The sequence below is a fragment of the Leptidea sinapis genome, chromosome Z (assembly GCF_905404315.1).
Source record: "Leptidea sinapis chromosome Z, ilLepSina1.1, whole genome shotgun sequence".
NCBI lineage: Eukaryota > Metazoa > Arthropoda > Insecta > Lepidoptera > Pieridae > Leptidea > Leptidea sinapis.
In genome coordinates, this window is record NC_066312.1 from 24,473,521 (window position 1) to 24,486,029 (window position 12,509).

The following is a 12,509-nucleotide window of genomic DNA, read 5'->3' on the forward strand; positions in this document are numbered from 1 at the left end:
TAGCGCTGTACAAAGCGCAGGTCCGGCCTCACATGGAGTATTACTGTCATCTCTGGTCTGGCGCACCCCAGTATCAGCTCGATCCATTTGACCGCGTGCAACGCAGAGCGGCTCGAATTGTCGGGGACCCAGTGCTGTGAACGGCTGGATCACTTGGCGTTGCGTAGAGACTTCGCTTCATTGTGTGTCTTCTACCGCATTTATCACGGGGAGTGTTCCGAAGAGCTGTTCAACCTGATTCCTGCCGCCGAATTCCGCCTTCGCACGACACGCCACAAGTTAGGATATCATCCCCACCATCTGGATGTGTGGCGGTCCTCCACAGTGCGGTTTACAAGGAGCTTTCTTCCACGTGCTACAAAGCTGTGGAATGAACTTCCTTGTGCGGTGTTTCCGGGACGATACGACATGGGTACCTTCAAAAAAAGCATGTACACCTTCCTTAAAGGCCGGCAATGCTCCTGTGATTCCTCTGGTGTTGCAAGAGATTGTGGGCGGCGGTGATCACTTAACAACAGGTGACCCGTACGCTCGTTTGTCCTCCTATTCCATAAAAAAAAAGATAATTTGTGTAAAAGTGTGTTAATATTATATTATATGGCAGAGCAGGACAAGCAAACATAAGGGTCATCTGGTGTTAAGTGATCACCACCGCCCACATTTTCTTGCAACACCAGAGTAACCACAGTTGCGTTGCATGACCTAGAAAAGTATGCGCGCATTTTTTATGACTGCGTTGATGAAGCACTCAACAGTCGGGATAAGTAAATAAATGTTAATTCGTAAAATGAAACAACATCATAATCGGAATTTAGTTATATTTGGAAAAATATACAAAGAAACTATAAGTAATAATTAATTAATAATTTGATCTGTACAATTTAAAATATAACGTAATTAAAAGTACTAATAAATGCGTAGGTAACACGTAAATTCAAATTATGTTTTACGCAGGCTAAAATATACAGAAACTCAACATTATTTGTATTTTTCCTACGAAATAAACTAAATTACTTGATTGTACATAAATTATAAGTTGTTGTGTTGCGCCCTGGTGAAGTAGACATGACATATGTAACGACTCCTGTCTCTTTCCGCCATCTTGATTACCTACTATGACTGTCACTGACAACTACAATACGTCAGACACAGAAGGCAACACAACACCTTAGTATTTAAATGCATAGCAAATTTACAATAAAAGCACCCGTATCATACGTCCTGTGATTAACAAAATAGGATGATTTTTAATACTAACGAATTGAATTGCAAAAGAGAAGAAACATAATACCCAACCAGAACGAAAATATTTTCTTATTATGCATGTCTACACAAAGTTATTCTACGAATATTCCTATACATTCATGGTTTATGGATTGCTACGTTTATTAAGAGGATTCATATAAAGCACCTATATAATAAGTTTCCGATTTATTAGTCGCGGAATAAACTTGGTTGTAAGGTAAGTACATCAATAGAAACACCTCGGAATCTGGGCTATTGTTTTATACATTAGTATATTCTATGGAGAACCCTTTGCTTACACAATAGGACACAAGTTTCGCATATTCGATATTCTAGTTAACATTAAGGATTTAGGTATCTGAATCTATCCAAAAGCAATACATATATATATAAAGCCGAATGTAATATCGTCGCTGACGGATCGTCGGATGACAAAAAAAAATATTTCAATACGCAACTATGACACACTAATTAGCCTCTTATTTCTTGCTTGTACGGTCACCCGATTGTTAACTACCATTTTTTACGTACTACAGCGACGATGCTCCATATACACACATATATATATATATACTAGAATAATAGCTGTTGCAAAACATACAATAGCTTCAAAAAAAATATGAAAGGTACATTCTGATTACGTTAAATTATAATACAATATAAGAGTACAAATTGTATAGTCATAGCTCATTGGCAATTTACATATTATTAAACCACAAAAAAGGTGTGTATATTAAATACATAAAAATCAAAACAGATATACCTAATCATATAGGCAGGTAATGGCAGTGAAGTTATGAATATAGAAAGAAATTCTAAAAAAGACTAAGTAACTGTTCATTTTGATGTATAAAAACAAATATCGGCTTAAGCTATAATATTAGCTTTAACCGATAATGTAAGGTTTATAAAAAAAATTAAATGTGGTGTATTGTAAGGGTTATAGGATATTTGTGTGAGTGATTCGCACACATACATATTTTGGTCTTTAACAAGTAAAAACAAATGACTTTCACACAGTTATTAGTTTACATTTTGCTTTATTCAACCAATATATTATAATATACAGCTTCAGATTAATCCACACAGAAATTAACTATGATTACAACTGTATCATAAATATATATTGATATTTCTGGAATAAATTTCAAGAATAAAAAGATGGGTTCAAAACGATGGATGGTTTCTAATAATAGCAGTCTTAAATATTAGCTATGAAGTAGCCTAAAGTATACGCAACTGTATATGGTTGATATAATTTTGGACGCAATAATATTGTCTAATCGGAACCATTATAATTTCAGTCTTACAGTCCGAATAAAATGAATTACAAGAGAGGAATAGATTTCTCGTTAGTAAAAATTATAAACAGATTAAAATGTTAACGAGCGACCAACAAAAACAGATCAGTTGTAACCAGTTCGTGCTGGATCCTATGTTAAAAAATGTAATATGATTTTTATTTACATTTTGATCTTTTTCGGCCGGTCTTTCTATAGTTATATAGTTTGTGCGTTAGTCAATTCATGATTGGAATGGTCAAGGGATTCCAGATTTAGTAGTAAAACCCCTTATTAATAAATTCTGCTCAATATCTAGATATATTTATCATTATATAAATATTATAAGTTACATCTAGATTCGACACACATAATTAAAATTGATGATATTAAGCAAACTTTATTAATGAGAATATAAGGCTTACTACTAATCGCTCTATGTAAAGAAATAATTCATATTTTATAAAATACTATGGTTACTCGATCTAAACATCAATTCTCTACTACACACTATTTACAGAGTTAGTGCGCTGCGGATATCAATGCGGTGGATTCTGTTATAATTGCCCAACTTTATATAATTTTTTGATCTATACACATTAGAAATATTTCTAAATTTAAAATTGTCAAAGCATATAGCATGCCTTCTCCATAAATTCAAATCCTAGTACTTTACTTTGTAAACATATTTTTTGATAGAAAAAAAGCCCGCTGAGTTTGTTGCGCTCATTCTTCTTAGGTCTGAGGCGTTCTTTTTGGAATGGGTGGTAGTTTATGACTTTCAATAAGATGTCACATCCTGTTTTGAATAAAAATATTTGAATTTGAATCTTAGTAGATCTTAGTAGATAGATAATATATTATGTAAATTAAAAATTAAATTAATATTACTTTAGGTGTTTTAGTTTGAAAATCAATATTTTGTTGAAGTTAAAACTGCTTTTGCCGCGCTGCATAATTAAATTTTTGGGAATTTATTAAGACCGTCACGCTCAGTCGGGTAAAGTTGGCTCGGGTTGACTAAGGGAGCGTGATCAGTTAGAGCAGACTGAGTAATTAATACACAGTTCATATTATATTTAAAAAAAATTGTCACTTTAAGAATATAATATATACATGAAAGTAGTTGAAGTTCATTTTAATAACAAAGCAATGTAATTTACATTTCTGTCGTGGTCGCTCACACCGTTTCCTAACTATAATTGTACCGATGAAGTCAGGGTCGAATAGTGTGATTGATGGTGTAATTGAAGTACCGAGTGACTCACGTTACCTCCTCGTTCTGTTACTGCCTCCCATAAAAATACTATTGGCGTGACTTAAAATATCCGCGGCGCACTCAATAATGTTATCCGATCTACATAATTCCATTTTTAATTATCATATATATAAATCCACGTAAAATTTCAACTAGATAAGATTAAGTTATGTGTATATGTAAATTTTTTAATTAACAACAAATTTTTACTACAAAGCTTAGTGTCTACAAAGTTTTACACACCCGAAAGGTTTCTATGTCATTAGATTGGCATTAAGTGCTACATTATCTAAAGTTAACACAGTAATATACCACCAGCAAATTAACAGAAAATTAAACAAAACAGAATTCAGACAAGTTATTATTATTAACTTTTCAATGCACTATAATCATATTAAGTTCCTGTTTCCTAAGAAAAAAAATGTCAAGTAATTGCCAATAGATGTTCAATTCTACATATTAATTTCGCAAGTGTTGATAACATAATTTGGTAACATTAAGAATCCCTGACGCGTTACTTGCTCTCTTGGTACCTACCAGGTGTTCATTATCAGTAGATGTAGAAGGTGGCACCAGGGGCGTGCATGTCATAGAAGCAATAAGGCAGTGCCTACGTCGTTATAAACCGAAATAAATATAGCACTAGTGTTAAAGTTGATTTAGTTTAATTTAAAATTATTAAGATTTGAAAGAGCGATATCTCAAGTCAATTCCCTATTAAACAATGATTGGGGTCGAGCAGGTTATCAACTGTAAAGTAGATCCTGTAGATGAATCCACAATCTGAGAGTTGAACAAAGGCATACCTAGTTAAATTTGATTCCGTTATTTTATAACCAAACTTCTATTGAACACCCACTCAAAGATTGCTTCCCGTAGGTATCTAGTATATTATCACGATAGAGCGTAAGACAGTTTTTTTTGAGTGAAATAGTTATCTATACTAAATACCAACGAGAAGCAATCTTTGCATATCCCAAAGCTCAACTACAATTAGACCCACAGTGCCTACCTTGCTAGAAAACCAAATCATGCCCCTGGCTGATACTCCTGTAAACGTTTGTTGATGACAAGTGCAGTCAACTTAAAACCTTTAGGTTTAGATATATCGCATACTTAAGTTAAGGATTGCTCTCCGCCGTGCTCAAACTATCTAGTTGCGGTTTCTACCGCAGGAGTAGTCGCAAAGTGCGGCAAATAATCAACCAAGTGGGCGTAGTCGAGCTCGAACAATGTGTGACGTTCACGTGCCACATGTTCAGTTAAACTTTGCTATTTTCGCTTGCTTTGTTTAAAATCCCGGGTTGTGTAGTAAAACTTTATAAAATAAGAAAGAGAAGAAATAATGCCATTAAGTGTTAAGATGCCAAGCACACAAGTATATAATAGTTGCCGTAATAAAAAAGCTATTGTTCTTAGGTAGTGTGGTATTTAGTTGGAGCGCGGTGGAGACCAATCCTTAATCTAAGGTGTAGGTATTTGGATATATCGGACAGTCTATTCTTAATATTTCCAACTATGGCTGAATAAACATGGAATATGAGACTTTGGATATTTTATGCTCATCTAACTGTTGTATTCTAATTGAAAATCATATAATTAATTATTAAAACTATTCAGGTATCCTAAACTAAAAACAGCCTTTTCATATTTTTTTTTATTTTTAAAAAGCTTCAGAATTTACTTTAAATAACATTGGGCTATTAATTATGAAAATTAAATGACGTCATACAATTGTTCTTAATATTTATAGTCAAAATTAATAGCCCAAACATTTGAGATCACTTTCGAGTTATGAACATAATTTTGATATCGTGTCCCGCACGTTGTTACAAATATTATAATCATCGTAAACATTATAAATATAAAAACCTACTCTTTTTTGGTAATGTTAAGTGTGCCAAACACATTGCTTCTTATCAAAACTTATAGAAAATTTAATAAACAAAGCCTCTAAACATATTGAAATCTTAAACAACAAAATCATAATAGTTTTCTAATGAACCGAAACATGGAGAATATAGAATACTATTTATGAATTATATCCGTTACAACTGCTTCTTGATTATCATACGAATTATTGATTACATTATATTATATACATACACAGTTGTCAAATAGTTGCAACATTGATTTGAAAATGAAATGAAATACATACCTAGATGATATATTCGAAGTGTATAGACAGTTTAATATTCAGCTAATAACTACTAATAAGACGCAAATCAAAAATTACTGTGTTTTATTTAATATTTTTTTAGGAACGTACGTGTATAGGTAATATAGTGAAAAAAATATGTTACAATTATATGACCCAACGGAATATCACGGTAAGTACAGTGTAATTTATAATACCTAAAGTGTCTCTGTATCGTCAAAGATCTTGGCATATTAATTTCAAATCCCTATAAAATTCAACTTTCCTTTAATTTTATTTAGCAATCAACATGTTATACATAACATAGTAGACAATATAGTATATTGACGAAGAAAGGAAATAATGTAAACGAATGGATAAGGACGCAACTTTTCCCGTTAGGACAGCTAGAGGCGCTGATTCGAGGGTCATACTAATAGATACAGCAATAACGAACAAATTCACAATAATTACATTAGTATACATTTCACAATAGCACCGTCATTCAATTTAACCAACATCTATCCTATCTTTCCTTACCAACAACGTCTTTCCTTACCGATTGGTCATAACACTGCATTCATAAATTGAATGATAATGCACACACACTATTGGATACATCGCCCGTGTTTAAAAGTCAGTTATTTCACGAGAATGATTGCGTCCGCAACATAAACGTGACACGAGCGTGTTAAGATAATTTCAAGCAGTCGGCTGTATCGCCGGGACGTTCGAGTGAGAAGCTGTGGGTAGATTGATATGGGAAACCGGTGGCAAGTTCACGTGGTTCAGTGGCACTGGAGGAGTTTGCAGACTAGTTGAGGTGAGGTGCGTGGAATCGCTTCTCTTTGGTGGTGCTGGAGGTGGCCGTTTCTTTATAGGCTTCGGCTCCTCCCGTCTCGGTGGAATCGAATCCCGCCCGTAAACATTCTCGTAAAACGGGTCTTCTATCCCTGAGCCATAATGCTCTTGTACCCACATTGATACGCTCGTCTCCTTATAATCCTCAGATAAAGGATACTCTCTGAAGCCCAAAACCTCGTGCGGCGTTGTTTCCGGTTCAAGTTTACACTTCTGAGCGACCTGCCATTTCTTTCTCATAACTCTTTGCAAATCTTTGAGGAAATCTTTAGGAGGATTACTATTGGAATCACTAAGCTTTTTTGGCGAGGTCAGTTTGGTGCTCTCGTTGCGCTTCGGTGGTAATGGTTTCCTCGGCGATGGAGGAGCATCCGTCAAATTGAAAGTTATCTTTTTGGTTTTCTTCTCAGAACAGGTCGGCAGATCCTCAGCAAAATTGACCTTCTTCATCGAACTGGAACGTTCTTTTCCTACTTCGGATTTCTTCAGTGAAGGTTGACTCCCGTTGGTTAGTTTCTTTGATTGTAACTCAACTAAACACGCTCCGTACGCAACGTTTTGTTGACCAAGTACACTTTTATCAGAATGCAACGAAGATGTTTTTGAGGCTTCTGAATTAACACTGTCCAGGGAAGGCTGTCGAGGAAATGTTTTCGAATCACTTTTCGTAGACGATCGCTGTCCAGCTCTACTTGTTTGTTCAACTTGCTGAGCGGTTAATTGGCTGACGATATCCTGTACCCTTACAGAGTGGTTTTCTATAACATGCTCTGGGGGAGGAGGAGGTAGGCTGAGTTGGGAACCGTTGAGGTCTTCAATGGGTTCCATTGGAGGTGGCGGAGGTAAATCGTCAAGGCTTAGAGTTGAGCTGAACATTGTATCAACTATATCGGTTTCTGGAGGGGGAGGCAGGGGTAGATCTTCGACGACTTCTGTTCTTTGTGTCTTGTCGTAGATTGTATAACCGTAAATAGAGGAGGCGGTGTCGACGCTAGTTCGGAATGTATCTCTGGTGATAGTATCGTAGTGGTTGTACGAAGGAGATTGAGAGTCAGACCGGCCTGGCTCGGATGACGAGATGCTGCCAGTGCCGTAGACGACATTTTCTTGCGGTTCTGTGAGCAAGGAATAACTATTTTGATTACGATGATTAATTTTGATAACATAATGTACATTAACATTATTTTCTCATTGTCGTCAATGATATGATATTATATTATTATATTTTAACTTTAAGCATGTAAAGAGTGTATTTTGTTAGTTGCCCAAATAAATAAATAAATAATAATTTCCTTAAAGTATTCAGCGAAATAACAGTGGTACTATTTTTTCTGGAATTAAAGCACAAAGCTTGAGTTGTTAATGATTGCAAACGGTTCCTTTGCTATCGGTGAAGGTCATTATGAAGGAATGTCTCTCATTATTAATCTCCCGATAGGAATTGAACTATATGGATGCAGCTCAATATTGTACTGTGAAGTTAAGATTTCCACTCTACATATAGAAATTTACTGTACTTATTTAGCTCCCTATGAGTCGAATTCATAAAATTACAATAAAAATGAGCGCTCACCTGTAGTATTACGTCGTTTCAGTGTCGAGTCATCTCTTTGCCTGGGTCTTCGCGTAAGAGTACTGCAGTCCCCAGGTTCCCCTTCGTCTTTTTCAGCCATCTCCTTCAGTTGTCTCGTCATCCATGTTAGAGGGATGTTGGGCTTCATCGATGGCTTGCGTTTGATTGTACCTAATATTTAATATTTCTTTATTAGTATTAAGTAAGCCCCTTAAATTAGCCTACTAGTGAAGGTGATACAGGTGGCTCTAGTGCGTATTCCACTGAGAACCATTTTTGTACAATGTTCTTTTGGCATCAAATTATCTGTGATCAATCGTTCCGTTATTGAATCCATCACACAGATTGCATGGGGGACATTTATCAAGAAAAATATTAGTAGAAAATAGTAAATTCCAAAGAATCAAACAATAAAAGAATTACATAAAAATAGGCAATCAAGTATTATCTGCCCAAACTGAAAGAGATTGGCGCGTCAAGGTCTGCAGTGCAGTAATTCCTATAAATTTCTAAACATGCACTATCAGGTTCAAACAAATTTATCGGGACAAGAAAAGTTACAAGAGCAGTGGAGGGTAGTTCTGAATTACAGTAAGGGCCCCATAAATCTGTACACGAGTCACGGGCACTGGTTAGAGTTACTCTGCTAAGAAGTTTATATTTCATTCAAGTAAAAATAACGAAAGCCCCATTATATATTTTTTTGTTATTAATAAAATAGCATAAAAATGTAATAGATGTCATGTAGAGTCAATTGCAAGGTAATCTATTAAGTGAGAAACGACAGACAATTGCTTTAGGATAACTTCATTTGGATGAAAGTAAAAGGGGAGGAAATGTGTCAAAAAGGGAGGATTAAAAATTTCAAGATGTATTCCAAATCCTAATTTACTAGAGTATTGGAATAGAAAAGGACTTTTCTGAAGTAATACTTGAAAAACCTGCTTACCCATAGGAAATTCACAATCGAAAGCGCTTTCTGATGCAGTACCTCCATCGGATTGGCAGCCGCTCGAACTGGATGAAGAGGCTCTCGAATGTCTAGCAAAATACAAATGTTATATAGAACAATATTTTTAAGAACCATTATTAGATCATTATTGTAAACTATTTAATTAATCGTTTACGTAGAATATCATAATTATTCATATAAATAGTGGATTTGTAAATTGTAATCATTTTAAATAATAATATTTTCAATAATGGCCAGTGCCACTGTCTCTTCTCCTCCAGAGGATACCAGCTCAATCCCGGCACATAGCAGTGAGTTATTGATATTAAAAATTTTATGCCTATAACATCTACAAGCAAATGTGGATGGCCAATATTGTATTTTGTATGTCGTAAAGATGTCGTGACTATTTGCCGAGAAAGCTTATCGCAGAACTTAGAGCTAGTTGAGAAATGCGAATTGTGCGGGGATAGTTTTAGTTAAAGAAATAAATTTTGCCCATTAGTAGTGCCTAGTATGATTGAACAGATAAATCAATTCGCGCAATTGACAATATGCTTCCAAAAACAACAATTGCCAGTTTAATACATACATCGCATAGCATATACACTCGCACATATAAAAAAGATTGCCACTAATTTCATTTAATAATAAATGGTAACACCAACCTGCCACTGCTTATATCCGAGTTGGCAACACTGATGTTGCTGGATGTGGCCTGGGTTGGCATGGCGACCGCGGTGGGGTTACTGTTGGTTTTGGTTGGTATCGATGTTATCTAAAACAAAACAAAAAACGTTTAAATTTCGGCGTTTCTTAAATGCACTTGTCAAGTGAGACAAAAATATGAAATAATAGATCATTTATACGTCTAGATAGACTTTGACAGCTGTGAAAACGTCAATATTGAGGTTGACAGTTAACCTTAAAGCACACTAACACAAAGTGACATACAAATCGCGAGTGTAAGACGTAGCTTGTCAAGCACACTAAAGTAAAAAACCTGGCCTATTTTCATAGGTTGTTCCCATCTCTATCTAGGCTTTTAAATTATCTAAGAATATAACACTTTTATAAATACATGCTTCCCTCATATAAGCGAGCACTGTTCATGAAGTCAAATACCGGAAACTAGTTTGTCTTTTAAACGCCTCAACTATTTGAATAAACATACCCGCAAATCTGAACTCCTCTAGATGTAAGATCAAAAGCATGTATGAGAGCTGTACTGTTGGAAGATTCTAAAGATTTTATGACGATACGTCACTCGAACGGTTAGCTCAGTCGGTTAGAGCACCGGCACGGAACGCCGGAGGTCGTGGGTTCGAGTTCCGCATCGTTCATAAAATTTTCTTTTTCAAATTTTACATTGTCAGATGACGGCTATAATCTTGTAAAAACGGGGATAGCCGAAATCCGGTACTTTTTAAGCAACTGTCCGGTTTAAAACTTAGCCGGATTATACTTCTTCGCCATAATATTGTAATTATTAATTTCCCTTTCAAACTTATGTCAAATCACTGCACGTTTAATACTAAACAAAATTTCAAATTTTACTTAGTCTGGTCTCTTATTACGTAGTATTTACATCCTCTTTGTACGGTGTTTCCATCTATCCTGTCAGCCGATAGCAGAACAATAATTGTAGTCTACATTTTGTCACAGCTCACTTCCAGACACACCTACTAACCGTTTCGTTCGTAATAAACAGATGGCGTTATTATGAAAAAACGAAGTCTTATAGTGAAAGTTACTAATTATAACATAAATACTTTAATTGCAACAACGTATGTTACTAAAATAATTGTGTATGAATTTATTTCGAGAAATAAAGTACGTGAGACCATCTTCTCGAATAGATATCATAGAACAACAGAACATCCTATAATATTTTTTTAATCTTTCGTTTCATCTGTACACCCTGAGGGATATTAAGTGCTCACAAGATTCTAAGCCCTACTCATACCAGGTTACAATCACTTCAAATAAATTATGTAAAAAATAGACTATTGCACTTTTGCTGTCATCTATGTCTTTCTATAGTAGAATCACAGGAGTTTACAAATTATTTGTGGTTCTCTAAAAAAATAATGATACTTACGGAGCAAGACCTGGCGTGCGCCAAATGATCCAGATCTTCTTGTGTCAACTCTTCAACAAGAGAACGGTAGTTGTCCAATATTTGGCGTCCATGCTAGAAACAACATGTGTGTTATAAAATAAGAGAAATTTTTCAAAAAATGTAATAACAATTGTTATGGTTACGTTGCAGCTCAGTTACTTACTAGCAAATGGTCTCTGCAACGAATATAGATAATATTCTTTGCAGCCAAACAGGCAAAATAACACTTAATTTTATTTATTTATTTCTTATTTTGTGCTTTTGACTGGATTTGGTCAAATAGTTATTTACATTATAATTAGCTCTTAGATATTAGGTCAATGAGATACATACAACCCTCTGAATGATATACACCAGAGTCCCAGTAATAGAATTCCTATTCGTTAGCAAGTAGTGGATAGCTCTAAAAAATAGATTGATATTATAAAATCAAAAACTTACTTTAGCTATTCTCATTGCAGTCAGCCAGCGCTCCATCGTAAACTGGTCGTCAGCGCACAGGAACTTGATAAACTTAACACTCTTCGGTTGCTGAAGCCGAGGGTGTTTGATTGCAAAGCAAAAATCAGTTGGAGATTTGTACTTCTTCTTCCAGTTGACACCGGCGTATACTTCGTTGTTGTCGAACGTTGCTAGACACACCAACTCCTTCAAAGTTTTCACCTTATCTTTCGGTACATAGTACAAGCCTATTGACAAATAGAAAACGTACAGTTATTAAAGACAAAGAAAGGAATGAACGTCAAGTATGCAAATTCAAGTGGCCATTGTTATAATATTGTAATATCCGGACGACCGAGCCTTGCTCAGATTTTTAAGTATGTACAAAACTTGAACAAAAAAAAACAAATAGGACATATGGATTCGAATAGGAGTCTTCTGCTTTCCGGATCACCCAATATAGACATTGGTTAATCCGGAACTGAGCTATTACAGTCTTGTTTATAGTTGCGAAATTTACCTTTGTATTCTAAGTCATTTAAACACGGATAAAACTACATTTTTTTCAATTAAAACATAGGTAGATCGATTTCCCCCCCCCAAAATCCCCTGTATACTAAATTTTATGAAAATCGTTGGA

General features: G+C 35.1%; 1 protein-coding gene across 5 annotated transcripts in view; it reads right to left on the bottom strand.

Annotated features, from left to right (window-relative positions):
• Positions 1-801: 801 nt before the first annotated feature.
• LOC126978722 (abnormal cell migration protein 10) overlaps positions 802-12,509 on the bottom strand; it is a 54,943-nt gene continuing 43,235 nt past the window's right edge. For 3 of the 5 annotated variants that reach the window (XM_050827749.1, XM_050827747.1, XM_050827746.1), the window contains 6 exons: positions 11,870-12,117; positions 11,408-11,500; positions 9,975-10,084; positions 9,304-9,395; positions 8,355-8,525; positions 802-7,896 (listed from right to left, as the gene is read on the bottom strand). In XM_050827749.1, coding sequence (XP_050683706.1) covers positions 6,623-7,896; positions 8,355-8,525; positions 9,304-9,395; positions 9,975-10,084; positions 11,408-11,500; positions 11,870-12,117 — 1,988 coding nt within the window. In that variant the 3' untranslated portion in view covers positions 802-6,622. Of the gene's footprint in view, positions 7,897-8,354; positions 8,526-9,303; positions 9,396-9,974; positions 10,085-11,407; positions 11,501-11,869; positions 12,118-12,509 lie in introns of those variants that run through there. The other 2 variants (XM_050827750.1, XM_050827751.1) reach the window with 2 other exon arrangements.